We start from the raw sequence: 27,129 nt of genomic DNA, 5'->3' as shown, positions 1-27,129 counted from the left end.
AATGACTTCACATAAAGCCAGGGGCAAAATACTGATTCTCACATTTATTTCCCACGGCAATATAACTTAGACTTGTCAAAAGTTTTGTATTCCGTAGACATTTGTTGAAAAAAGAGGTAAATTAAAAATTTCATACTGGAACTGGATTTAATTCCAGGCTTTCTCAAGATTTTGTTTAGTATTGAACACTGACTTGTGTTACTGTTATACATTTTGTTGATAATAGGTAAATGATGCAGCAGAGAAATATCCCAATATTTTCTCTGATGGGACTACAATCCCCTCACAGTCAATTGTAGAACTGGGTCCCCAAACAACTAAATCTAGACAGACTATCCTTGGCCATCAATCTAGTTTCCCATGGATAGCTATGAGGTTCATGTGCTGAAGTGCACGATACAGACACAGCAAGGTATATGGATGATGAACTTCCAAAGGTGTTATTTGCAAAAGCAAATAAGGTAATTTAAAGTGCAAAACCTCCCCTTGCCCATAGCCATGAGGACTGGGCAAACAGTTTGCTAAAAAAAAAAAAAAGGAAGAAAGAAAGAAAGACATTTCACTTCCCCAATCCATTCTGAGATATTGTATCTTTTCTAAGACTCAAGCTACCAAGCTACAGCAAAAAAAAATCTAAGAAAATCACTAACACAAATTAATCCTTTCTGTACCAATGGACTGTTGCTAACATTTGGCCATGGTGCTAATAAGGACTCCAAAATTCATCTGCCTAGTGGCTGAAGTCCAATCTACAATGCCTGTATCTGGATTAAATACTGGGGAAACAGTGCAAAACGAGTTGGTTTTATCATTTTCGCTAAACAAACATTTCTTAGACTTGCTTTGCAACTAGGACCCTAAAGGACTTAAAGGAGCACTGTAGTTTACCGATCTGAGTTGTTATGTGACACTTGCATAGGACAACATTACACTTCTATACTGCTACTGTTACAATCTTATACTAAATGGAAAAATCCACACCAATGCTTCATATTTTAAATTTTTACAGCTTTTCTGAAGTATTTTTAATTTCAATTATACAAATGCAGAGCAGAAAGATTGGAGCTAATGGCTTAATTAAAAAACTTCCATCTACAAATAGTATTTCCCCAGCAATTAGGTGTATTTATGCAGTTGTTTGAAAACATTACAGCTGCATCTTTATACAATTCATAACTAAATGGGACAAACAACCAAAATAAGGCTAAGCTAAATATTCTTTTGCATGTAATTGGGCTCTTCCATGCTTCCATTTACCTTTTCCATTTGGCTTGGGGCAGCAGATATCTGATAACCATCCTGGCCTACACAGTTCTTGAACACCAAAAGTCTGATTGAGAGCTTATCTGTCAGTTTCTCCATGCGTTTGGAAAGCATAGGTTTGGTTTGGCTTCTGCTGACACCTTTAGGAAAGGCTAGACCATTCAATGTCCAAGTTGCATTCTTCATTAACAACAGATGGTCTGGAAGGAAAAAAGGTAAAGTCAATATTTGGCTTCAGAATTAAAAGCGAGCACATCGTGCTCCCTATCCCCTATTACCTTAATAACACACTGGCTGGTATCCATATAAAAGCTGGTATTTGGGGGAATACGACCCCATCTTCCCACAAACCGTGACATAAGCTGTAGCAAGCTGTCTCTACTGATAGCCCGCATAAATCATCATTCCTGAAGGGAACAGATGTTCAGGGTATGACAGAGTAATACCACAATTTAGTCATAATTAAAATTCACCTTAGCATGCCTCAGTAAATGATCAGAAAGCAACATTTTACTTCTCATCTACAAAAATAAATACATGTTATCACCTTTACTTCATAAAAGCATAGGTTCTAGTCTCTGGTTTTTAACCTGCATTTGCTTTGGCTCACACTGCTCACAAGGCATCCCACAAATGATCCATTTTACAGTTGGCTTCCTAATTCTCTTTTGTAGGTCTGAAAGAATGACCCTCTACATAATATCTCAGCAGAGAATACAGAATGAGAAATTATGACTACTTGACTATTTAACTCTTCATAGATTCTTACTATAGATGCTGTTGAGTAGAAATGTTACCAAACATTATCTCATTTCCTAATGAGTCATGTCTCCATTACTTATTTCTATAATATACAGCTTAGGGGTCCAGGTTATTTGAAGGACTCTCTCTCTCTCTCTCTCTCTCTGAACTTGTCAGAAATTTATGATCAACTGGGGAGGGACATCTTGCTGTCCTACCACCTACTCGAGTGGGTTTGGTGGCAACAAGGGAGAGGGACCTTTCAGTGGCTCCTCCCAGACGTTGGAATTCCTTCCCAAGATAGACCAAGATGGTTCCGTCCCTGCTTGCCTTTTGCAAGCAAGTTAAGACATTTATTTACCATCAGGTATTTGGAGGATTGAGAGGCATGCTGCTGGGGAGGTTGTGGGTGAGATTTTTTTTTGCTTTGAAAATGATTTTAATGGCATTTCTTGTATTTCAACTGTATTTTAACTTCTATATCCACCCACAGATGCTTAATTTTCAAATCTGTCTTATTTTAAATGTTTATTAGGTGTGTTTTTTGTTAGCTGCCATGAGAATAAAGAGAAGGGCAGGGTCGAAATAAGATTAATAATAATAATAATAATAATAATAATAATAATAATAATTTATTTTATCCTACACCAAACTGTCCTACAGTGTTTGGATCTGCTCTGTTTCCTAATTTTGTGCTCTAATTGTCTTGGTGTGCAATCAGATTTTTCCTGGACTATCCCAAATAGAATCTTTAATTTTTTTTCCTCTTCTGCCTCTGTGCTTGAGTATCAATTCTGGAGAAAAAATATATAATAATAAACATAACAATTGCCCACCTCTTATATATTATCAGCCATTTCACAGATGATATAGAAGTATTTTTAACATCATTGCCCTAGTCTTTCTGCTTCTTCTTTCTACACATTTCACACATAAGGTCCTTTCCATTTCATCATATTGGTTAATTATATGGGGATGAAAACTGTTGTCACAATACTCCCCATTGGTGAATATTACACAAAATATTTAATAGACTACAATGCCATTCAAAATATTTTTCCATGAAAAGTAGCTGGTTCCTTCTGGTTTTATAACTTTTCCACTATTCACATATGCTTCAAGGTATTCAGTTTTTAGTGTAATCATGTCTTCTATCTAAACTACAGTTTCCTACCATGATATAGCCAGGTCACATTCCTTTGTTCATTTTAGTCACTCATTTTTCCTTAAATACCTGACTGCTTTGTTTCTGCATGCTCTGAAGTGCCATCATGCATTGCCACAGGCACTATGGCTAGGCTTTAACTAGTAGTGAAAGCAGTTGTCATTAGATTTTAAGTTTAATAACATCACTTTGACATATTATTTGAAGTATGTTCTAATTTTAAATTTGATTAAAATTACAAACATCCCATTTGTATGCCAATCAAGCCACTTAGTTGAACCTTTCTATGAACTATCCACATAAGAAGCTCATATCATAAAAAGATGGTTAAAGAATGTATAAAAATACTTTAACAAACCTCAAAACATAATTTTAAAATTGTCAGAAGTTGATCAACACCCAGTTTTTAAGTGTCAAGAATTAGTTATATCAAAATGAAAGACTGTCTGGTTTGCAAATGATTTGGCTTTTACACATAAGGAAGAGACATTTTATTCCCCCAGAGGTGTGAGGTTTTTTTCCAGAATCCATATAGAACAAAATCTTCAGTGTAGGCATACTGTCATACTATGGGTACTTGTAATATATTTTGTCTGTATTGCTAATAAAAGAAAGGGGGGAAAAAACCCTACTCCTATTGATGAGATAGTGACTTGTTAGGTGCCATCAAGTCAACTCTGACTTTTGGTGACCATATGAAGGTCACCATATGAAGGAGCGATCCTCAGGTCCCTTGTTATCAACAGTTCTGCTCAGGTCTTGCAGACTCAAGGCCATGGTTCCCTTAACTGAGGGTACATCTATACTGACATTATAATGCAGCTTGCAGAGCAAAGGCTATGATACAAACCTGTTTGGAACCGACTTAAGCAGTCAGAGTAGATGGGCCCTTTAAAACCCCCAATTTTTTATTTAAAAAAATGTAATTTCTTCACTTTTGTGGGGGTACTATGCTCCTAACCCCAGTGAACATGGAGGACCCACTGTATTAATTAAATGTTATTTGATATACATAAATAGTTATTAATGTGGCCACTTATTGTCACATGATGCGTTTACAACAGGCACAAGAATTCTCAAGTGTTAATATTATTGAATAAACAAACCAGGAGACATAAAGTAGATGATACAAAGCCAAAAATACAAATCAGCTCTATTTCAGAAGAATCTCATATTGCTCTTCACAATGTTTCCACTGCACAGTTGAAAAAGAAATTAAGGAAGGCATGAGTCATACCTTCAGTAATCCGGGGAAGTCTCCTCTATGTTCCACAACACCTAAATTATAGTGGGCAATACACAAGAGAGGATGCTTTTCTATGATGGCATCCAGGTCAAATACAAAATAAAAGGATTACTTGGATCAAAGAAGTATTGAAGATAGGCAAGCTCAGGAAGCTCTGTCTCTTACTGAGGAGATAATCCTATTTTGAGAATTACTAATAGGAACAGACCATTTTATATAGAAAATATAAAGAGGTGATGAGAGTAGCTGGGGTAAAGCTATTTGAGCCTCAGGAGACCTACTGTTTTTGTGGGTGGGAGGGGGCAGTTCTACTAAAAAAAGCAGAGTTCCAGCTGCTATCTTATAGAAAACATTCAACATTCAAAGTGTACAAATTGTCTTGATTCACAAATGCATGTGTGACTTCTTAAATAGAGATATGTATATTAGGTATATCTATGTGCAGAAAGCATAATGTTGGATACAGTTCATTCCGTTTATGCAGGGCAGATTTATATTGCACCTGCTACTTTATAGTTTTATATATTGTAAAATGCAAGAAATGCATGCTATTGAGCAGACATTGTTTAATTATAAGAACATACCTTAAATATATAATCTTATACAATAATGTCAGCATTGTCACATTATTATTATTATTATTATTATTATTATTATTATTATTTTATACTCTGTTTTATCTCCCTAAAAAGGACACAAAGCAGATTGACATAAAAGCATTGGTATCCAATTTAAAATATGCAAATATACAAACATTAAAACAGAATTAAACACAACCAATATTTTAAAATTCAGTTAAAATCCATCAAACATATTCAAACACCTTCATCAGTTTAAATAAAAAGATTTTAGCCTGCTACCCTCTAGGGTTTTAAAGATCATAACCAGCACTTTGAATTGTGCCCGGTAACAGACTGGCAGCCAGTAGAGCTGCTGTAACAGGAGGGTTGCCCACTCCCTGTAGCCAGCCCCAGTCAGCAACCTGGCTGCAGCTCTTTGGACCAGCTGAAGTTTCTGAGCACTCTTCAGTGACAGCCCCATGTAGAGTGCATTACAGTAATTTAGACGGGATGTAACTAAGAACTGACCATGGTCAGATCTGGCTTCTCAAGGAACGGGTGTAGTTGGCACACAAATTTTAATTGTGCAAATGCCCTCCTGGCCACCACAGATACCAGGCCTCCAGGTTCAACATTGAGTCCACGAGGACCCCCAAACTACGGACCTCTGCCTTCTCAGGGGGAGTAGGACCCCATCCAACACAGGCTGGATCCCTATTCCCTGATCTGGCTTTTGACTCACCAGGAGCAATTCTGTCTTGTCTGGATTAAGCTTCAATTTGTTTGCCCTCATGCAGTCCATTACTGATGTCAGTACTGGTTTCAGATCAGAACAACTTTCTTGGCATTAGGTGGAAAGGAATACTGGAGTTGGGCGTTAGCTGCATATAGGTGGCACCGATCTCCAAAACTGGATGACCACTCCCAGCCGTTTCATGTATATGTTAAACCGCATGGGGGACAAAACAGGAGAACCAACATTGGCACACTCCCCCTGTCTACTTCTCTGTGTAGGTCATCCATCAAGGCAACCAAAGCGGTGTCTGTTCCATAGCCAGGCCTGAAACCAGATTGAAATGGATCTAGATAATCTGTTTCATCCAGAGATCCCTGGAGTTGGGAGGTCACCACATGCTCCAAGAAACTGGCTGATAGTTACCCATTATAGAGGGGTTCAGGGATAGCTTTTAAAATATAGCTCTCACAACTGCCTCCTTTAGGCAGGCGGGAACTTTGCCTTGTTCTATGGAGGCACTGACCACCACCTTCATGCACTTTGCCAGTGCCCTTCTGGCCTGTTTGATCAGCCAGGAAGAGCAAGGTTCTAGAATACGTGGGGTGGCTCTTGTCTCTCCAAGAATCCTGTCCAAATTCTCAAGCTGCACAAACTGAATCAACACAAGACAAGAAGGAACCAAAGTTACAATCATTTTAACTGTATCAAGAACAGGGGGCTGCTGAACAGTTAGGGATTTCTCCTTGAGGACCAGTATGTAGTAGTCCTCTGACCACTTGAAACAGCTCAGCTAGATGGTTCATTGCAGATGCAATGGTGGCAGCAAGGACGATTTCTCTGCTGCCTCGATTGCCATGGAGCAGACTTTCAAATATGCTCTAGCCCATGCTCGGTAAGATTCGTTTTGAGTTTTCCACCAATGTCACTCTAGTCTCCATTTCACTTGCTTCATTGCCGCCAACTCCTTGGAAAACAAGGGGGCTTGTTTGGTTCTGCTCAGTGAAAGGAGTAATTGTGCCCACTGCCCTATCCATTTCCTCCATATCACAATCAACATCACCCCATCTTTCACAGAAGACAAGGTCCAAAGTGTGCCCGGTAGTATGGGTAGGGCACAATGCCACTTTGAATAGAGCCATGGTTGTTATGGAGGCCATGAAGTCCTGGCCACTCCTGACAGGGCAATCTCAGCATAGATGTTGAAGTCTCCCAGCACTATTAGCCGCTAAGATTCTAATGTCAACCCTGAGACCACCCTGACTAGCTCAGAAAGGGAGACTGTTGAGCAGTGGGGTAGGTGGAATCCCTATTCTGTCACCCACCTTTAGGTAAATACACTCAAACACTTTTGACTGTGGGATGGGGAACCTGGCCAGGGGGGTAGAATCATGATAAACCACTGCAACTCTACCTGCCCACCCACCAGGCCTTGCCTGCAACCAGGTCAGCATGCTCATCCAGAATGGAAGTCCTAAATGGTAGTTGTTTTCACATTTATTGATATGACATTCAACAGCAGCATTTTCAACCCTGGTGGATTCCAACATCTGCAGTAGATGGGATTGGCAGACAGATTGAGTCATGGCACGTGATGGGTCTAAGTCTGCGAAAAGGTAGAAACAATGGATCTTCCCTCTGCAGCCCCTCTGCAGCCCCAGAGACGGTCCCCAGCAAGACAAAGCAAAACTGCATCAGCCTCCAGCAACCTCAGAGAAAACACCCCCTTTCCCAAGTTGCAGCCCAGAAGGCAGGCAAAGAAGGAACGGCAGATGCAAAAACCCCAACCCTCTGGGCTTCCCCCACAAGCAACCAGAATAGGGTCCCACAGGAGTCCCCCCCCCTTCAGCCTCCATTTCTTCCCCCCACCGCTCTCTTCAGCCGGGAGCTGAAGGCTAAGTTGTTCTAGCAAAAGTTATAAAGGAGCCATGACCAGGTTGTGAGCTAAAATGGTCCAAAGCAGAAGTTTCCAAAGGTAGGGCAGAAGCAGAAACACTGGGTGTGAAACTCTAGCCTTCTGGGCTGTTTCTGCAACTAAGCAGAGTCAGCTCTTGTGGGCTTCTGTTGTTTTTATTGCTGCTCTCTTTAACTGGGAGCTGAAGGCTGAATTGTTCCAGCAGGGGTTATGCAGGAGCCATGCCCAGTTTGATGGCCAAGGTCAGAGATCCTCAAACTTTTTAAACAGAGGGCCAAGTCATAGTCCCTCAAACTGTTGGAGGGCCGGATTATAATTTGGGGAAAAAATGAATGAATTCCTATGCACACTGCACATATCTTATTTGTGGTGCAAAAAAAACACTTAAAAATAATAATTGAAATAAAAATAAAAAATAATTAAAATAAAGAACAATTTTAACAAATATAAACTTACTAGTATTTCAATAGGAAGTGTGGGCCTGCTTTTGGCTGATGAGATAGGATTGTTGTTGTTGTTGTTGTGTGCTTTCAAGTCATTTCAGACTTAAGTGGACCTTGAGTGAGGGCCGGGTAAATGACCTTGGAGGGCCATATCTGGCCCTCGGGCCTTAGTTTGAGGACCCCTGGCCAAGACGGTCCAAAATAGAAGTTCTTATACTGTAGCCCAGAAGGTAGGCAAGCAGGAATGCTGGGTGTGAAACTCTAACCTTCTGGGCTGTACTGACATCCTTCAGCTACATACATAAGGTGAGATAATATCCTCCAGAAACATCAAAGAATTGGTAAAACTTTTTATTATATATTTTTGTCTAAAATATCAAAGAAGAATTTAAATCAAAAGACTTTACCACAATTGCTAATATTCCACATTAACATAAATTAAACACTAAAAATTGCTTGGGCGATAGTATTTCATACAATAATAGAGTTGGTAGCGACCACATGGGCCATCTAGTCCAATCCCCTGTCACTGTAATATTGTCCATTAAGAAAGTATTCAAGATAAGATCAATGGCAAGATTGTGGATTATCTGCCTTGATATTCTGGGATATATGGCTGTGTGGAAGAGCCCTCAGGGCCTTTCTACTCAGGCACACATTGTGCCTTGGAATCGGCATGAACAATGCCAGTTCTGAGTTGTATTATGGACAGACACTGACCTACAGACCAACCTTGTTGAAACTGGTTTCAGCGCAGCTAAGAATGGGACAGGATTCCAAACCACATACCAGCAGCCCCCCCCCCCCCAGCTGCCGCCCAATGACAGAAAACAGCATATATCTTGATCTGCCAACTCTCCGTTTTCTAATTTCCTTGATGTGGCTGAGCAAAGCAACTTGGGAGAAACAGCCCCCTCCCTTATTCTCAAACTGCTGGGCTGAATCACACGGAGAGGAGCCAGAAAATGGGAGAGCTGGCAGATCAAGAAAAGTGCCATTTTCTGTCTTGGGGGAGGGAGGCTAAATCAGGGAATGGGGTCAGAGGGACCGATCTCCCACCTCCTCAGGCTGTGTTTGATGGCTGTGGGGACACAATCCTGGAACCTGCATAGGGATCCGGGATGGTCGACCCCACTATTCCAACACGTAGAAAGAGTCAAATCCTGAAGCAGGATTCGGACTCCCCCACCCTTTTTTTTTAATCCAGGGTGCAGCCACATTAAATGGTCTCTGTGGATTAGTCACATTAGTCATAGGCTAATGCAACTCTATACTACATTGAGTTGTTGTAGGTTTTTCAGGCTATATGGCCATGTTCTAGAAGCATTCTCTCCTGACTTCGCCTGCATCTATGGCAAGCATCCATATAGCCTGAAAAACCTATAACAACCTTTTGGTGGTGAGGGAGGTGGGGGGTGGGGGGGGGGGGAAGGAAAGAGGGAAAGCTTGGAGGGAGAGGAGGGGGAGGGAACTGTGGAGCCCCTTAGCATGCTTCACAGAGCCCCAAGGGTTCTGTGGAACCCACTTTGAGAACCGCTGCCCTAGATAGAGCCGTACTTCAGTTATCCTTGCTAGTTGGTAATGTACTGGTTGGTTAATTTAGTAGTGTTGTGGGTCATATGTAGAGGTCTAGGAGTGACATGCAAAGTGATCTGTTACACATAAGATTCCCACAGAGGGCAATTGTACTGTACATTTTGACTCTTAGGCCTCTTCTAGGCCCAACTTAGCCTTTTTTCAAAGCTAGCACTTATCAGAAGACATTTCCTATTTGGAAAAATGCCCTTCTGGACCAAAATGGGGAGCAGTGGAGTTATATGTGGTAAAATTCCTATTTTCTGCTTTCCTTTTAGATTTGAGGGTCTTTAAGAAATATTCTTAGACATTAATGGGTGGGAGGAAAACGGCATACCGTTATATCTGTAGGCAATTGTGTCCAATGGGCCACATTGTGCTATCTCTCACGGTTTCTTAGATATGGTTATCATAATTAGAAGATGGTAACTGGTAGATGGCATACATCCTGTATCTCAAAAACTAGAGCTGATAGGGGAAAACTGGTGCCATTTTTGGAATCAGCAGGTTTAACATTTGACACACCAAAATGTGTGTTGGCCAGTGCAAGGTATTATACATGATACATTGTTTTAAAATGGATTCCAAATATTACTCTAGAATAGAAATGGCAGTATATTAATGAAGACTGGTTCTGTTAACAGGAATTCAAATTCTTGTCTCCTAAAGTTCTGGTCAAACACATAAACCAATATATTATGATAGTCTTTTCTCCATTACAGGAATGCGCATTCTAAAAAGTTCTATCTCGGTAAGAAATGCAAGTTAAACAAATTTAGCACACCTGTATTTTATCCCCCACTCCATCATTTCAGTTATGTTGTGGTTCTACAAATGTTCACATTTTAAATATTATATTTAATTTCTATTCTTTTAATGATTTCTCAAAACTCAAACAGATAAATTCTCATTTAAAATACATATTTTCAGATACCTTAGGCAGAAATTATACATCTCTTCCACAACTCATGATGTATGAGTACATATATACACAGATCCACAAATTGGGAAAGTGAAAAATCTGTGATAAAAGATGTTTAGCACCACGTTCATTAAGCTGATGCATTTTCTGAAAAAAATAACATATGACAAGAGTGTTTAATTTTCAGTGTGCTTATGAGAAAAATGTGTTACAGTGTTGTTCAAAATGCTGTTTGGAATTGAAACATTTCCAAATCTGACAATAATTAGAATAGTGAGAATCTATCATTTCACTGACACACTCTTTCCCGAAGAGAAGACTATTTTAAATATGTGCAGGCATATTCAATCATGAACTGCCACAACAAATTATTTCATTTTGAGAAACTGCATGACATTTAGCAGAACATCTTTCCTTATCTAAAGATAGTTTGGAAACACAGCATCAACCTTCAACAGTTTCCTTGCAAAACTGTTTCTCTTTATTGCTTCAAGGGTTTTTTAAAAAACTAATCTATATTCATCCAATTTATAAAAATCTCTTAAAAAGATATTAATGACAGAAAAGTCTACAGTCTGCTATGTAGCTGACTGAGATGGAACACATGGAAATGAAAATTAAAGGCAACAACAAGGCCTTTAATGTATTATAATATTTGTGCCAATATCCGCTATACAGATCTCATAGAATCAAGCCAAAGTAGGCTACTCAAGTACCATATATACCACTGAGGAGAGGGCAAGCTTATTTTCTGCTGTTCTGGAGATTATGACGTGGAGTAATGGATTCAAACTGCAGGAAAAAATCTACGTAAATGTTAGGAAAAATTTCCTGATGGTAAGAGTTGTTTGGCAGTAGAATATGCTACCTCACAGGACGATGGAGTCTCCTCTGGAGATTTTTAAGCAGAGGCTGGATGGCCATCTGATTGTGTGTTCCTGCATGGTAGAGAGTTGGACTGGATGGTTTCTTCCAACTCTATGATTTTTTTATATTCTAGGATTCATGTATAAGTTGACCCCATGTATAATTCAAGGACAGGTTTTGGTACCAACATTAAAGATTTTGATATGATTAATGGATAAGTAGAGGTCACTATCTGAAGAGAGGAAAGCACCAACACTAGACAGACTAAGCTCTTACCTTTCATTACTCTGCTCAATAAAAAGGGGGATGGTTCCTTTTTTGATAAGAGTTAAGGTACAGTACTTATATTACCCTGAAAGAGCTGGGGGTGGTGACGGCCGACAGGGAGCTCTGGCGTGGGCTGGTCCATGAGGTCACGAAGAGTCGGAGACGACTGAACGAATGAACAACAAAACTTATATTACCCATGAGATAAGGCAACCTAGTTTTTGGGGGTTGCTTTTTTTTACTACAATTTCTAGACTTATACATGTGTATATAAATTAATTGCATAATGGGGATAAATTATAAATCCCTGACCTCCTAGGATTCAGGGAAAGGCAAAGACATAGCGGAAGAGGGACAACTGGTGACAGGATTGCTTACCCCAGGGAAAAGAGTCACATGCTTCATCTGCTAAAACAACTTCTTTGACTTTTCTCAATGGTCATTTCAACTTTTGCCATTTTCTGCTATTATTATGGTGTTATCTGTTAACTGGAAACCACTGTTTTTCTATATTCTGTCCTTGCATTAGATTCTTGTCCTGAGTATAGGTTATTATCAGAACAATCAAAAGTTGTTGAACGCCCATCTACTCAATATAAAATCTTTGCTGAAATCTATAAAGCCCAAGTTAATTTCTTATGCACAAGTATTTAAATACAGGTATTTCAAAATATGCAAAAAAAATCTGAAAACCCGAACATTTCTGGTTTCATGCATTTCGGATAAGGGAACTCAACCTATATTATAATAGTTCCATTTGTCTCTGGGTTGAATTTCCCAAACAGCTGTGTTATGAACCTTTTACTTTTTCTTTCTTGTCTGTCCTTAAATACTTGAAAAAGTCATCTATTAAAGATAAAGTAGCACATTAAATCAATCATTGTGTAGACACCTACAGCCTACTTCTTGGATGAGCCAGATTCTTAACATGGAGGCTAGAGGATTAACCCCACCTTGCTAATGGATATTATATATTCCCAGATTTAGAGGAGGAGGTGGGCGAGAAATAAAGATGCATGTTGTTGACATTATCCTTAAACGATATTTTAAAACACCTGATATCACATTTCAAGCAACACTATAAGCTCGATATAAGCTTTGCCTGTGATGAGCTTAACCTGTGAATCTTGAAAGATTATTCACAATTGAGCCAAATGTAATAAATAACTTGGACAGGATATTGGCAATAGTGAAGGCCTTACATGGCAAATATCCAGGAAAAATCTTGACAGTAAATTGCCGGCTCACTGAATGAGTAATTTTAAAGCCAAATAGTTGGATACAATCCATCATCTAAAAATAATATTTAAAGTTGATTAATAAAATTTCAGAATTTGATCAATTTTTAAAAGAAAGAGCGAATCAGAAATTAAAGTGTAACTATTGACTGTAATGCTAACATAAATTTTGATTATGCACTGAAGAACAGTAATTTTTCCAAAAGAGGAAGAAGAACCATCCATCAGGGAGGGATTGCTAGCTCTATTACATATAAGCCCCTCAACTGAATCATTTTCCTTTCTCATAAAAGCTGTTGCATATTTCCTTGTATAGTGTGAGAACTCACATTTCATAAAACAATGCTCTAACAGTCAATGTCGAACATTTAGGGCTAAATCCAATCTTAGTACTAACTGGCATATACTCACTGAAATCAGTACGAGTATAGTCGTGAACATGACTCATTCATTTCAGTGTGTCTAGTCTATTATTTTGTAATTTTGTGGAAAACATTTTGAAATATCTTTATATAGTCATAAATAAAACTGCTGTCTCCCAAGACAAGTAGGAGACTAACAGGGAGATCTAAAAGTTTGATTGCCAGAAAGCTTTGAATGATGTGCAGACAAATAAGTGCCAAATGAACAATAAGAAACAGAAGAACAGTTGCAGTAGTACGACAGAAGTGTTAACAATGGCTTAAATTCCATACAAACACATTTTTGCTGTTGAGGAGAAAATTCTAATGGCAACTTTGTCATATACTTCCTTCAAACTGAAGTAATCACAGTAGGCCAACTGTGAGCCCCGTAGTCAGCTTCTAAAAAGAACAGCAGCTATCATTTGGAAATGCTCTTTCACCCATGCAAATACAACCAGAATGTGTGAATACAATAGAGTGATTATGTACACAGCTACGCAACAGAAATATTGTTCCCCCTTTTCACTGCTTTCATGATATTGCTGATGACTGCTGAACTGAAATTCAGAACAGTCCATCTGTCTAGCCCCATTTAGAATCAAGTACCTTTAAAGAAAGTTATAATTGTATCAAAAGTCTTTCTATTGCAAAGGATAATTGAAAGGGGAGTCTTGTAATGAGACAAATTTCAATAACCAACCCTCTTACTTCAATGTCTACTTCTCTCACACACACACACACCCCACCCCCTTAGTTAAGATAAATGATAGGGAATCCCCAAATTTCACTAAATCATAAAGTTACAGTGAACTCTTACAATTGTGTGTTTTTATGCAGCCAAAAAAGGCCTTATCAGTGGGCTTCAGACAAGCCACATCTTTTCGGAATCACATAAAAAAATCCCAAAAACCAGGAAACAATTGAGGAGGAAATTCTGTAACAACTCAGTGGAGACTGAACACACCGAGTGATTACACAAAGCAGAGTGATTTTGATGGGAGTGGGGAGAAAATGAACACGAAGAAGTAGAATTAAATTATCTAGCATCAAATAGTCGACTGAGTAGAGTATGAATGAAGGAGCACTTCATAATTTATTTATTTATTTATTGCGGTTGCTTATACCCTGCCCTTCTCACCCGGGGGGACTCAGGGCGGCTTACACACACAAGGCACAATTCAATGCCTGTATTACAAAAACATAATATCAAAAACATAACATCAGTAACAACAGTAATTATAACACTGATAACAATTAACGTAAACAATCAATATTATCGGCAGGAATAGCCATAAACCCATAAAAACAATAAAAACAATACAAACCTCATTGCTGGTCAGTGTTTAACCGACTCATAGTTAGGTTCTACTTTCCACACATTGTTGGTCCTATCATTCTGGTTCCATGTCTAATTGTCAGGGTGCCCAAAGGCCTGGTCCCAGAGCAAGGTCTTTACCTTCCTCCTGAAGGCAAGGAGGGAAGTTGAAGCCCTGATTTCCCCCGGGAGTGAGTTCCACAGATGGGGGGCCACCACTGAGAAGGCCCTGCTCCTCGTCCCCACCAGCCTCACTTGTGATAGCGGTGGGGTCATGAGCAGGGCCTCCCCAGATGATCTCAGATTCCGAGATGGGACGTAGAGGGAGATACGTTCGGACAGATACGCTGGACCGGAACTGTAAAGGGTTTTGTAGGTCAAAACCAGCACCTTGAATTGTGCTCAGAACTGAATCGGCAGCCAGTGGAGCTGACATAACAGGGGGGTGGTGTGTTCCCTGTATGTCGCTCCAGAAAGCAGTCTAGCTGCCGCTCGTTGGACCAGTTGGAGTTTCCGAACAGTCTTCAAGGGCAACCCCACGTAGAGTGCGTTGCAGTAGTCTATACGGGATGTGACAAGAGCGTGGACCACTGTGGCCAGATCAGACTTCCCGAGGTACGGGCGCAACTGGTGCACAAGTTTTAGTTGCGCAAAAGCTCTCCCGGCCACCGCTGAGACCTGGGGTTCCAGGCTCAGCGATGAGTCCAGGATCACTCCCAAGCTGCGAACCTGCGACTTCAGGGGGAGTGTAACCCCATCCAGTACAGGCTGTAACCCTATACCCTGTTCGGCCTTACGACTGACCAATAGGACTTCTGTCTTGTCTGGATTCAATTTCAATTTGTTAGCTCTCATCCAGTCCGACACAGCAGCTAAACACCGATTCAAGGTCTGGACAGCCTCCTTGGTGACAGGTGGAAAGGAGTGACAGAGCTGAACATCATCCGCGTAGAGATAACATTTCAGTCCGAAACTCCGAATGATCTCCCCCAGCGGCTTCATGTAGATGTTAAACAACATTGGGGACAGAATTGAACCCTGAGGGACTCCACATGACAACGGCTGTGGAGCCGAACAGGTGTCACCCAGCAACACCTTCTGGGACCGTCCCTCAAGAAAGGACCGGAGCCACTGCAAAGCAGTACCCCCAAGTCCCATCTCTGTGAGGCGTCCCAGAAGAATACCGTGATCGACGGTATCGAAGGCCGCTGAGAGGTCCAGCAGAACTAACAGTGACACACTCCCTGCGCAGATCATCTACCAAGGCGACCAAGGCTGTTTCCGTTCCATGTCCCGGTCTAAAGCCAGACTGTGCCGGATCTAGATAATCAGTGTCTACCAGAAATCCCTGGAGTTGTGTTGCCACCACACGTTCCATGACTTTGCCCAAATAGGGGAGATTGGAAACTGGCCGATAGTTGTCTAATTGAGTGGGGTCCAGTGATGGTTTTTTCAACAGCGGTTTTATAACAGCCTGTTTTAGGCTCGCTGGAATTATGCCCTCCCGAAGGGAGGCATTAACCACCACTTTCACCCACTCTGCCAAACCCCCTCTGGCTTCCTTAATCAGCCAGGATGGACAGGGGTCTAGGATGCATGTGGTGGGTCGCACCTCCCCAAGGATCCTGTCCACATCCTCAAGCTGAACCAATTGAAATGAATCCAATAAAACCGGACAAGCAGGTGCTCTCGTCACATCCTCAGAGACTGCATTTAAAGTGGCGTCGAATCCCGACCGAATCAGCGCAATTTTATCGGCGAAGAATTGAGCAAATGCTTCACAAGCTGTCAGGGATCTCGCTTTCCGGCAGATTTAATAGACTCCTGACAACTCGAAAAAGCTCAGCTGGACGATTCTTCGCCGATGCAATACTGGCCGCATAGGATGTTTTTTGTGCTGCCACTATTGCCACACCATAGGACCTTGAGAAGGCATTCAGATGTGTTTGGGCTGATTTAGTGGGATTCTGGCGCCACACGCGCTCTAACCACCTCTTCTTTCGCTTCATTGCTGCCAGCTCCTCAGTGAACCAAGGGGCATGGTTAGCCCGGCTACTCGAGAGGGGGCATTCCGGAGCGATTACTTCGATTGCCCTGGTCATCTCAGAATTCCAGTGAGAGACCAAGGCGTCGATAGAATCACCAGTCAGGAAGGTGGGAAAATCCCCAAGAGCCGTCAGGAATCCATTTGGATCCATAAGTCTCCTGGGGCGGACCATTTTAATGGGTCCACCACCCCTGCGGAGATTGGGAGGTACAGTAAGTCTAAACCTGATCAGGTAGTGGTCGGTCCATGGCAACGGAGCGATGGTTAGCTCCTCCACCCCAGCACTATCACCCCATCCCTGAGTAAAAACCAAATCCAATGTGTGGCCAGACGTATGGGTGGGACCAGATATTAATTGGGACAGGCCCATGGTTGCCATGGCGGCCATAAAGTCCTGAGCTGCACCTGAAAGGGTGGTCTCGGCATGGACGTTGAAATCCCCCAGGACTAAAAGTCGCTGGGAGTCCAACGCCATATCCGAGACCACATTTGCTAGCTCAGGTAGGGAGACTGTCGTGCAGCGGGGTGGTCGGTACACTAACAGAATCCCTATCCTGTCCCGGTCACCTAACCTGAAGCCGGAACATTCAAATGATGATGATTGTGGGATGGGGCGCCTGATCAAGGGGATAAAATCCTTATAGACCACTGCAACTCCTCCTCCCCGCCCTCCGGGTCTTGGCTGGTGCTGCACAGAATAGCCAGGTGGGCATAGTTGGGTGAGATTCACCCCTCCCCCCTCATCTAGCCAGGTCTCTGTTATACATGCTAGATCCGCTTGTTCTTCCTGAATTAGATCTCGAATAGTGGAGGTCTTTCCGTTGACCGACCTGGCATTGAACAGCACCATCCTTAACTCAGAGGGACCACCTTCCTGGCATCTCAGCTGTATCTTGTCGGGAGAGTTTTTTGGGGTAGCCAATGCATTCTTATTATTTTTAGGCCAAATTGTTTTTTGAGTTGTAGAATCAATAATTTTTGGAATTGCCAATGTTCTATTGTAGATTTTGGGCCAGATTTGCTTTTGTCTCAGATCCTTCCTATGTTTTAGATTTATCGAATTGTTGTTGTGAATTTTGGGCCGAAATGAATGGTTTAATCTCCTTTTCCCGTATCTTCCTCTACCTGTCACCACCTCTATAGCAGCCCCCCCATCCCACCTGCGAACCCCCCTACCCCGGGAGCATTCCCTCCCTGGTCCTCATTTGCTATCTCAGCTGTTAATATATAACGACAGACATTGTTGTTCATTCATAATTAAACATTTTCTTGCTGGTATTACTTTTAAAATTTACTAACTGCTGCTAAAATTGAGGTAATATCTGGAAAACAATGGAAAGACCAAACATTTTGATTGAGTAGATGGTTTGTTTTCTATATGACAAAATGAATGCAGCTAATACAAGATTAGTAAAGACTCCTGAATTATACAATATATTATTGAAATCAGGTTTTTTTAAAAAGTGAAATACTTACTTCTAGCAAATTGAATATTTAAATTTTAATCAAAATATACCTTGATTGTATTAGGTCATAATTTACAGATTAAGAATTTGATTCTGATTTTTTAAATTTCATATTATGCATTGAACTAGATGGAGCATTTGCTTGGTAAGACGTTCTGACAGTGAGAACACTACCTCATTTTAAATATTTCAGATATAATATGAAAAAAATGGTTATCATTTTACTTTCTAATGATTTCTTCCATAATCTCTCCACAATCTTCTGCCTTCCAAATACTGCCTTCCAGTAGTTTTAGACTTCATTTTCCATTATTCCAATACACTGGCATGTTAGCATAAGTTAGTTGCAAATATGAGAATTAGGGAATTCAGAGCTCCATGCATACTAAATCTATATAATTTAACTAGCTGTACCCGCCACGCATTGCTGTAGCCAACCTTCCCTCCCTCTTTTTCTCCTTTCTTTCTCTCCTTCCTTCTCTACCTTTTCCTTCCTTCCCCTCCCTTTTTCTTTCCTTTCTGCTTTCTCTCATTTCTTCCTTCTCTACCTCTTTCTTTTCTTCCTTCCACACAGACCTATAACCCAGAATATCAAGACAGAAAATCCCACCATTTATTTATTTAGAACATTTTTATCCCATCCTATTCTCGTCCTCTGAAGAGGGACTCAGGGTGGCTTAATATCTGATTTGAGCTGATATTAAGTCCATACTCAAATAATGTGGGATTTTCTGTGTTCTGTTTTGATATTCTGGGATATAGGGCTGCGTGGAAGGACCCTCTGATAACCCAGTTTAAAGTAGATATTTTGGGTTATTGTGCCTTGAAATTCTGGGTTATAGGGCTTTGTGGAACAGCCCTGGTTTATCTGAGACTACACTGTCATATATTCCATGTGAAAGCTGGTAATGTTGGATTTTTTTCAGGTGTGTGGAAGGGGCCTTAGATACAAATGCAACTGAAGAGGAAACCTAGAAAACCGATCTTGTTCGTAGCTTGAAAACTGCCTGTAATTCTCCAGGGGTGTCTTTTCTTTTGTCTTCCTAAAAGGCCTCAAGAGCTATAAAGCCATCCGCACCAACATGCACCATTCCTGAGCTGCTCTGTCAATGCTCAGGGGTAGCCTTGACCTGCTCATCAGGCTCATTCTACGCCTTCTCCTGCGGCAAGGATCCTCTTTCTCCCTCAGTCACTCTCTCTCCCTCTTCTCTCTCTCTCTCTCTCTGCGGGGCTTAAGCAGAATTCTCACTGTTCTGCCTCCTTGCCAAGCAGGGATCCCTTTCGTGGTGACACCAAGTCCAGAAGAGAAAGCAATGGGAAGGGAAAGAAAGGGGAGGGGAGAGACCTCCAAGGACCATCCGGTCCAGCCCCTTCTGCCATAAGGGAGAAGCAAAAACAAAGCATTCCTAACAGATGGCCATTCTGATTCCAATGGGAACAGAAGAGAAGGGAAAGAGAGGAGGAGACCTCCAAGGGCCATCCAGTCCAGCCCCTTCTGCCATAAGGGAGAAGCATAACCAACACTGGAGTTTGAGGAAGACCTTAACGTCTGAGAGTTGCTTGGATGCATAGTTCACCTACAATCAAAGAGTCTGTGGGGTGGGCAGGGGATGGTAGAGGGAGAGCGGTGAATGAGTAAGTGAGTGAGCGAGGGAGGACGGGAAAGGTGGGAACAGTGGCAGAAGCAGAAGCCTGGTCACCTCTTTCATGCTCCTGCTTCTGCCGCCAGTGCCCCTTTACCGCCCGCCTACCATCTTTCCCTTGCTCACTCACTCACCAGGCCAGGTCCGAGTGGCAAAGGCAGCAGCAGCGGCAGCAAAAGGGGAGGAAGGCAAAAGGGAAGGAAGGTTGAAGAGCAGTGAGGGGGTGAGGCCAGGAGAGTCTTTTCCACACGTGCTGTGTTGTCCTGTCATTTTTAAGGATTTTAAGTTCTTTTCGCTGTTTTTTATTGCTGGTCACACCTTGGGTTGTGAGGCATTTTGTGACCAAATGTGTTGTCATTTGGCCCAGTGGTTTTGTTGTTTTTAGCATCCTCACATCCTCACATTTTTATATATTAAGATTGCACTCTGCTATGGCTTACATCCATGCATAAGATTATTATCTATAGATCTAAATATTGTTAAAATGGGAATTTTGGTTGGCACGGACTATGATCCATATATCTGCTGACTTTTGCTTGAACTTGAAAGGAGGTAGCACACATTTTGTGGCCAGTCCTTAGTTCCTTAATTGTGGTTAAAATGCAGCCAGCATGACGACTATGCTGTCTCTCATCAACCAATGAAAACAGATTCCTGCCAAGATAGTAAAGCTCTAGAAATGAGTTCAGTGGACTGGACTAGATATAAAGTTTTTCTAGCCTTTCAATTCTTAATTATATATCAAAACACAGAAAATGACTCTGAAGTAGCAGCAGACAAGTGGAAACCTTGGGCTGAGGTTAACTGATTTCCAATCAAACCAATGAACCTAGAATTACTGGAAAAGCTGCTAAATTTTTTCATAGTACTAATCTGGGACATGTCTGGAACAAGAACTATCAGTAACAAGAAATATATGGAAGAAGAAATATCTAAATAGTACAATACAAACTAGAACAGACCGTTTATAGCAAGACTTAAAGGGTGGTAGCAACAAAATACCGCCCCTGCCCCCAAATGGCTATGATCAACTCTTAACATATTTTATGGTGGTCATTTACTATAAAATAGTAGTATTTACCAAATAACCATTTGCCCTATGCTTCATGTAGATGGGTAACATAGTGTTCAGACTTGCAGTAATGTTTCTGCATTGTGAACATTCTCATGATACATGCATGAATACTTCATTAGCCACATGCATTAACTTGTATAAGAAGATTCTTTGTTCCCCGTTCCCCCACTTTCCTGGCTAAGATACATGCATGTTTTTGTGCTTGCCTCCTCTAGACCTGTTAAGGAGTTATTTAGGGAAAATCCCATGTGCATACTTGCTTGTTTTTCAAATGCAATGTAAAAATTAAACAAAACATAGGAATAGATATGTTTTAACACATATCTACAAGATATGGAAGAAAAGAGTGAACTTCTAAATATTACTCAAAATGAACCATGTCAAAATGGGATGCAAAGCGCCTACAAGTACTTTATGGATATTCGGGCCCAAAAACACTTCCATAATATCATACTGTTCAAAATTTCTTGAATTACATTGGTCAGAATCCAACCAAATCTCCATACACTCAAAACAATGTTGAACAATCTTGAACAATGGCTGTCTGCAATATATAATAAACAAATTTCAATACTGAGAGGTTGTTCCACAGCAATTTGTAATACATAATGGTTTCCAGGCATGTAGCTGGGGGGGAGGGGGCTTGAGGGGCTTCATCCCCCCCTCGAAATTCTCATGGTGGTTCGCAAAAAGGCCTTACTGGTGCATTATTTAAACTGTTATGTTTATTCATATCATGATCTGATCACCATACTCAATATATCCCATATGCATGGGGGTATTGGGGTAATGATACAAAAGGTGTGCTAGACCCTCTTTCACTGAGACTCAGCCCCCCCCGAAACTCAGCCCCCCCCCAAAAAAAAAACCCTGAAATTTTTTTAGCCCCCCCCCCCCCCCCCCACCGAAACGAAATCCTGGCTACGGGCCTGATGGTGTCTTGATATGCTAAAACAACCTATTTTAAAATTGGTCTGAAAACAATCTTAGGGGCCTGTTTGGATCCTGACCATAATCCTTACCCAAGAGGTAGGCAAAGTGGTCACCAGATCTTAGTTCATCTGAAGCTGCAGTCCAGCAATATCAGAAAAGTTGTACTTTGCCCACCTGTGCACTGTAAGAACTTTGCAAGACAAAAGGCAAACATAATAATATTCTTGCATTGCAGTTGTGGGATTGAGGGCTAAAAAAGATAGGACTTTGTCTAAGGAAAGCCAGTTGAGTTTGTGTTAGAGATTAACTTTTAAACAGCCACTACATAGTCTTTTACCCCAGAATAGAAACTGAGATATATTTAACAACCACAGTGGTAAGGGTGTATGCAATATACAGCTAACAAGTGCAAGAGATTGTATTGTTCCACTAGTGGTTCAGTTTGCAGTTAGACAAACAGCAATGGCACAATCAGAACAAACAACTAACCTAAGGAAATTAAATGATTTATGAAAGTGTTTGTACACCCAAGATCCAAGCTTTTAATTTGATTTTTCCACAGAAAATGAAACAGAATTCAAAAGTGCTGTATACATTGGGCTAGAAGAATGTCACAATTAGAAACAATGATATACTGAGTGTTTTCTGTTGTAAAAAGCATATTACATGCAGGTTTTTAAAAATGCCTTCCTTGATTTTTCAGAAAAAAGGTTAACATTATTTATAGAATGAAAATAATTTGAAACAAATCTATAATCTTATTAATATATAAAAAGACCTGCTGGATGCTCTTGGTGGATCTTCTACCCACATCACTGACTTTTTCCTATAATATTTACCATAGCAGAGCCCTTTTAATGGACACACATATGTTACACTGTGCCCAACCTCACCTACTCTTTCTTTTCTCAAAAGACAAGGCACATCTGCCACCTGCTCTAGTCTGAGTCCCAGAAACAACTGTCGAGCAGCAAAAAGATTGATTATCAGTCAAATACTATTGCAGTACACCAGATTTTGGTAGGTTAAGCTTGCTGATCCAGCAAGAGTTGGTGTGAAATTTTCAGTAATGTGTGCCAACATTTTGGTGCTAAAGGAACAGCAGTGCATGTCAAGATGAAACGCTGCCAAACAATGCAGACAAAGCAGAGAAGTTTTTGTTGATGTAAAAACAGAAAAGACGGAAGAAAGGGGGAAATAAATAAAGATAAAAAGAGGAAGAGAGAAAAGTTTCAATAAGCTGAAAGCCAAACAGTCATTAATCTAGCTGATAAACTGCTAAAATGCCTTATATAAAACTAATAAATCTATTACAATGTATTATAATATCAAATTTAGCTCAGTTAACTACTGTTTGAGTAAACATCAATTATCACAGCTGAAAGCTCACTTTTTCTGTAAAATATTTAAAAAACAAAATATTTTTTGCTAAATTTGTTCTCCTTTTCTTACTGAGTTAACAGGATAAAACATTCTATGGATCATTTGGACTGTATTGAAGAAGACTGTCATATCATCTACAATACTGCACTACATGCATAATTCATGAGTTCTGGGTTACTTATTACAGATATAATTTCTTCAAAAGCTTTGCAGAAATAAATATTATTCCACTCAACTGGTGGCTTAAAGTCAAATATTCTCATAATTCTAAAATACTTAGTTCTTAAAACAAATAGGTATTTCAGCTATGATCACTATGGTGGCAGCTTTTTGCATGTTGACTGCATAATTTGATTTTCTTAGAGGAATCTGTTTCTTTAAAACACATTGAACCATTTTTTTTTTCAGCCCAGTATTTCAGTATTCAGGGCAAAAACACAAAAATAGTTTTTGTGATACATTTCAGTACAATTCATTCAGTTTACAATACACACAGGAAGATGAATATTTGTGCCACTTTTCAATAACATTAAGCACCACTGCAATTACAAAAAAATATAAAAAGAGCTGTAAGAGAAAAAAAAATCGCATCAGCAGACGAGTTGGTTTCCCTGTTTACTTATAAAACACAGTATTATGGATAATAACACTGATTAACCATACTATTTTTAATATTTTAGAGTTTGTTGTTTTACTTGTGGTACAATTAGAGGTTGATAAGGTTTTCATTCAATTCTATTTTTATCACACTTATTTAACTACAATTTTTAAAGCAATACTACATTTTATTAAAATGTGCCAGTATTCCAATCCAGGAGACAAGCAATCCAAATAAAACTCCATATGCAGCAATTTTTGAAATTGTAGAAGTAGATAATGTTATATGTTTATTGTGAAGTACAACTGAACCTATACAAAAATATAATGACATGAGACACTGATGTGAAATTTTTACAGAGTTAAAATTCAAACTATAGTGGTAGAAAAGGTACATATATAAATTGAAGTGCAACTTGAGCCAAAATTCCACCTTGTTGCATAAATAGTCTGATGATTTATTTAATGCTTTGTCTTAATAAAGGTCAAATGACTAAATTAATAAAAGCACTGAAACTCTGAACTATCATTTTTGTGAGGGTAATAAGCCTAATGAATTGTGTCTGTTAGATGTCAGTGAAACTAAACAGTAAATTCAATAATCTCTGATTTAATTTATTATATTTTCACCATTTAACCTCCTGCAGGCTCCCTAATGTCTATTCAGATCTATATTAAATTAAGCACCAATGCTAATGAAGGGCAATAAACGTGGCTGTCAGTAGATTTTTCTTTCATTAAGCACATTATCCTCTTACTGAGCTGTAATGAGTAAACATTAGTTTTGTTAAACCATGCAAAAAGACGGGATGAAAATCATTTTTAATTGCACCCCTTAAGCCATTGACTGTGGTTTTTTTACCTTTAATTTTTTTGAATGGATTTGAAAAGGGCTCTCCAGTCGAAATATAAACGTCAGCATCATGGGGTATGTCCCCAGCATCTAGTGCCTCAGTGCCGTCTGCCAAGAAGACTCGTCGTGCAGCCATATTCAGCTTCAGCTTTTCAGTGCACTCTTCCAGCAGCTACAAAAAGGTAAGAAAAAATAGCAGTACTTATTTTAAGTACTATAATTGAGTACAGGTCCAAAACAGTGCCTGGCCCATTTCTTTAAACACAGTATATGTGCATTCTAACTCCCTACTGTTATTTATTGATGTTATTGTTTGACTATTGTTTACATCAACAGAATGTCCACTTTCTATTTTACATTGTTTTCCTTAAAGACGATAAAGTACACAGCAACTATGTTTATGTTTGATCACTTTGATGTGGTTCATTTCAAAATAAAAACAGTGGCCTTTTTATTTTAAGATAGTGGACTAAATCCAGTGTTTGTACTACATACAACAGACTCACTAAAATCAATAGGACTTACTTTAAATGTAACTAACAAATTTAATTTATTTCTGCGAGTCTGTTCAAAGTAGGATTATTGTTAGTTTCAGTGTTATATCCAATAAATATATTCATCTACAAACATAAATCTATACTTACCAGTGTAATAGAAGATGGCACAGCGATTTTAGCAAATATATTTACTGTACCATTCTTGTAAGCAGTTACTCTGAGTATTTGTGGCTGCCGCTCAAAAAAGTGAGGCATATCAAAGGCCTTCGGGGCCAAGTGAAATTTTGAAGAAGAAAGTGGTTGGCATCTGTTACAAAACAATTGCAATTCCTCTGCATTAGGTAGTAATCACTAGTTTTCATGTGTCTGTACTAACATTACATTTTAGTTAGCATAGTCTCTCAGTAATTTCTCATTTTTGCATTTTCAAACAGAGGCAGAAAGAACCAATCTTTTAAAAGTCAACCAAGAATTATGAACATGTGCATAAAATTCAAAATGTTAATGATTCCACAGGTTTTTCTTCTTCTTAAAATTAATTAGTAGTACTATCTGGCTGGAAATAACTTTCTCTCCATTCCCTATATTAATATACTTAAAAAAACAACAGTAATTATTAAACTTATTTGACTTAAAATAGAGCCATAATTTAATCCTACTTAAGTAGACTTGAAAGTAAATTAGGGTTTAGTGGGGTTTACTTTAAATTAAGTTCATATACGATTGCAGTTTTATTCCTAATGAACTCAAAAGGCGATTCTGAACATACTGAGCATCATTACAGAAAGTCTCTTTCATTCACATTCTTGTAGTTTAATTCCTTATATAGTAATTTGTATACAATCTTCATGTCTTTCCACACCATCAGCTTGTTGTACAATAAAGATGCTAGTGTTGTTAGCAACCCTCCTTTTTGCTTAAAACCTAGTAATTCAACCTCTTTGCATTCTGTCAACTTTTCTAATTTTTTTTTTCCTGAAAGTTAGAAGGGAAAGTGCTTGTCACTATTGTCTACTATTTTCTTGTTTTTTTAGGAGACAAGAGCAAAGAATAACAATCCTATAATTTATTTGATAGATATGAAATATTACATTAAGCAAATGGAATCAGAGATTGTGAAATGTCACACAAAGAATAAAATATAGTTGGGCTAGATTTTGATGATATGAAAAGAAACTTTTGATAATGTCTATTATATGAAATTATGCCCCAACAATTTCAGTACAATTTATTTCTAAACTGTGACCATATGTCAGCAGTTCTGATGTATATATCATGCTTTGTACACTATCCAATCAGTCTATGCCATGAAATAACAAGATTTCGATCCATTATGCATTTCAGTGAATGAAAACAACATGTAGACTTGCCTCCTGCTGATCAGAAATGGGGCTGTCCATTCACCATAATGACACAATTGGCCTTTTATTAGCAGAAAAGTAACTCTGTACATGATGATCTAAATGGAGCTTTTTCATACAGATAAAAGGTTGTAATATAAGATATTTATTGTATTGAAGCACTCCTGACAATGGCTAAGGTGGCAATCTTAAGCACACTGGAGAATACACACCACTGAATTCAAAGGGACTTGCTTCTAAGTAAACATGCCTAGCATTGTATTGTCAATACTACTAGATGCCATGATTCTCAATAAATATTTCACCACCTTTTATTGTAAGTTTAAGGCTGTCAATTGAATCATCATGAATTCAGTTGAAAAGGGACAGAGCAGCAACAGTCACAGTTAAAAGAAACATGGAAGAGCTTTGATTACCTTAGCTGACCTGGTGGAGCACTGACAGGTCTGTTTCTCTTGGATGGTGATATAACGCAGAAATTGTTTGTACTGTTTGATTTGTAGCTGACTAGTTTTGATACTCTATCACTTTTCTGAACTGATTTTATTTGATGTGTAGAACCATCTTGAAGCCATGACCTTCTTGATACCATTGATGATTGCAGGGGACTCTTGTGGCCA

The 27,129-nt window shown here is 39.5% G+C and overlaps 1 protein-coding gene across 1 annotated transcript; it reads right to left on the bottom strand.

Moving 5' to 3' along the window:
• Window positions 1-1,192: 1,192 nt before the first annotated feature.
• On the bottom strand, window positions 1,193-27,129 carry LOC132761025 (doublecortin domain-containing protein 1-like). Its single transcript, XM_060753538.2, has 4 exons — window positions 26,926-27,129; window positions 25,296-25,455; window positions 24,661-24,823; window positions 1,193-1,463 (listed from the first exon to the last, which is right to left on the bottom strand). Exons 1-4 carry the CDS (start codon window positions 27,099-27,101, stop codon window positions 1,210-1,212), a joined length of 753 nt encoding a protein of 250 aa, XP_060609521.2. The 5' UTR covers window positions 27,102-27,129; the 3' UTR covers window positions 1,193-1,209.

The sequence above is a fragment of the Anolis sagrei genome, chromosome 1 (genome assembly GCF_037176765.1).
Source record: "Anolis sagrei isolate rAnoSag1 chromosome 1, rAnoSag1.mat, whole genome shotgun sequence".
NCBI lineage: Eukaryota > Metazoa > Chordata > Lepidosauria > Squamata > Dactyloidae > Anolis > Anolis sagrei.
The sequence above is the reverse complement of the archived record's forward strand: the minus strand, read 5'-3'. Positions and strand labels throughout refer to the sequence as shown.

Bases quoted from the DNA above. Each gene is read 5' to 3' on its own strand.
- LOC132761025 (XM_060753538.2), bottom strand. From the start codon at position 27,101: ATGGTATCAAGAAGGTCATGGCTTCAAGATGGTTCTACACATCAAATA. The intron at 25,456-26,925 runs GTAATCAAAGCT...GTTTTGTAACAG, and splicing joins GCTCCACCAGGTCAGCTAAG to ATGCCAACCACTTTCTTCTT. The intron at 24,824-25,295 runs GTAAGTATAGAT...ACCTTTTTGTAG, and splicing joins TGCCATCTTCTATTACACTG to CTGCTGGAAGAGTGCACTGA.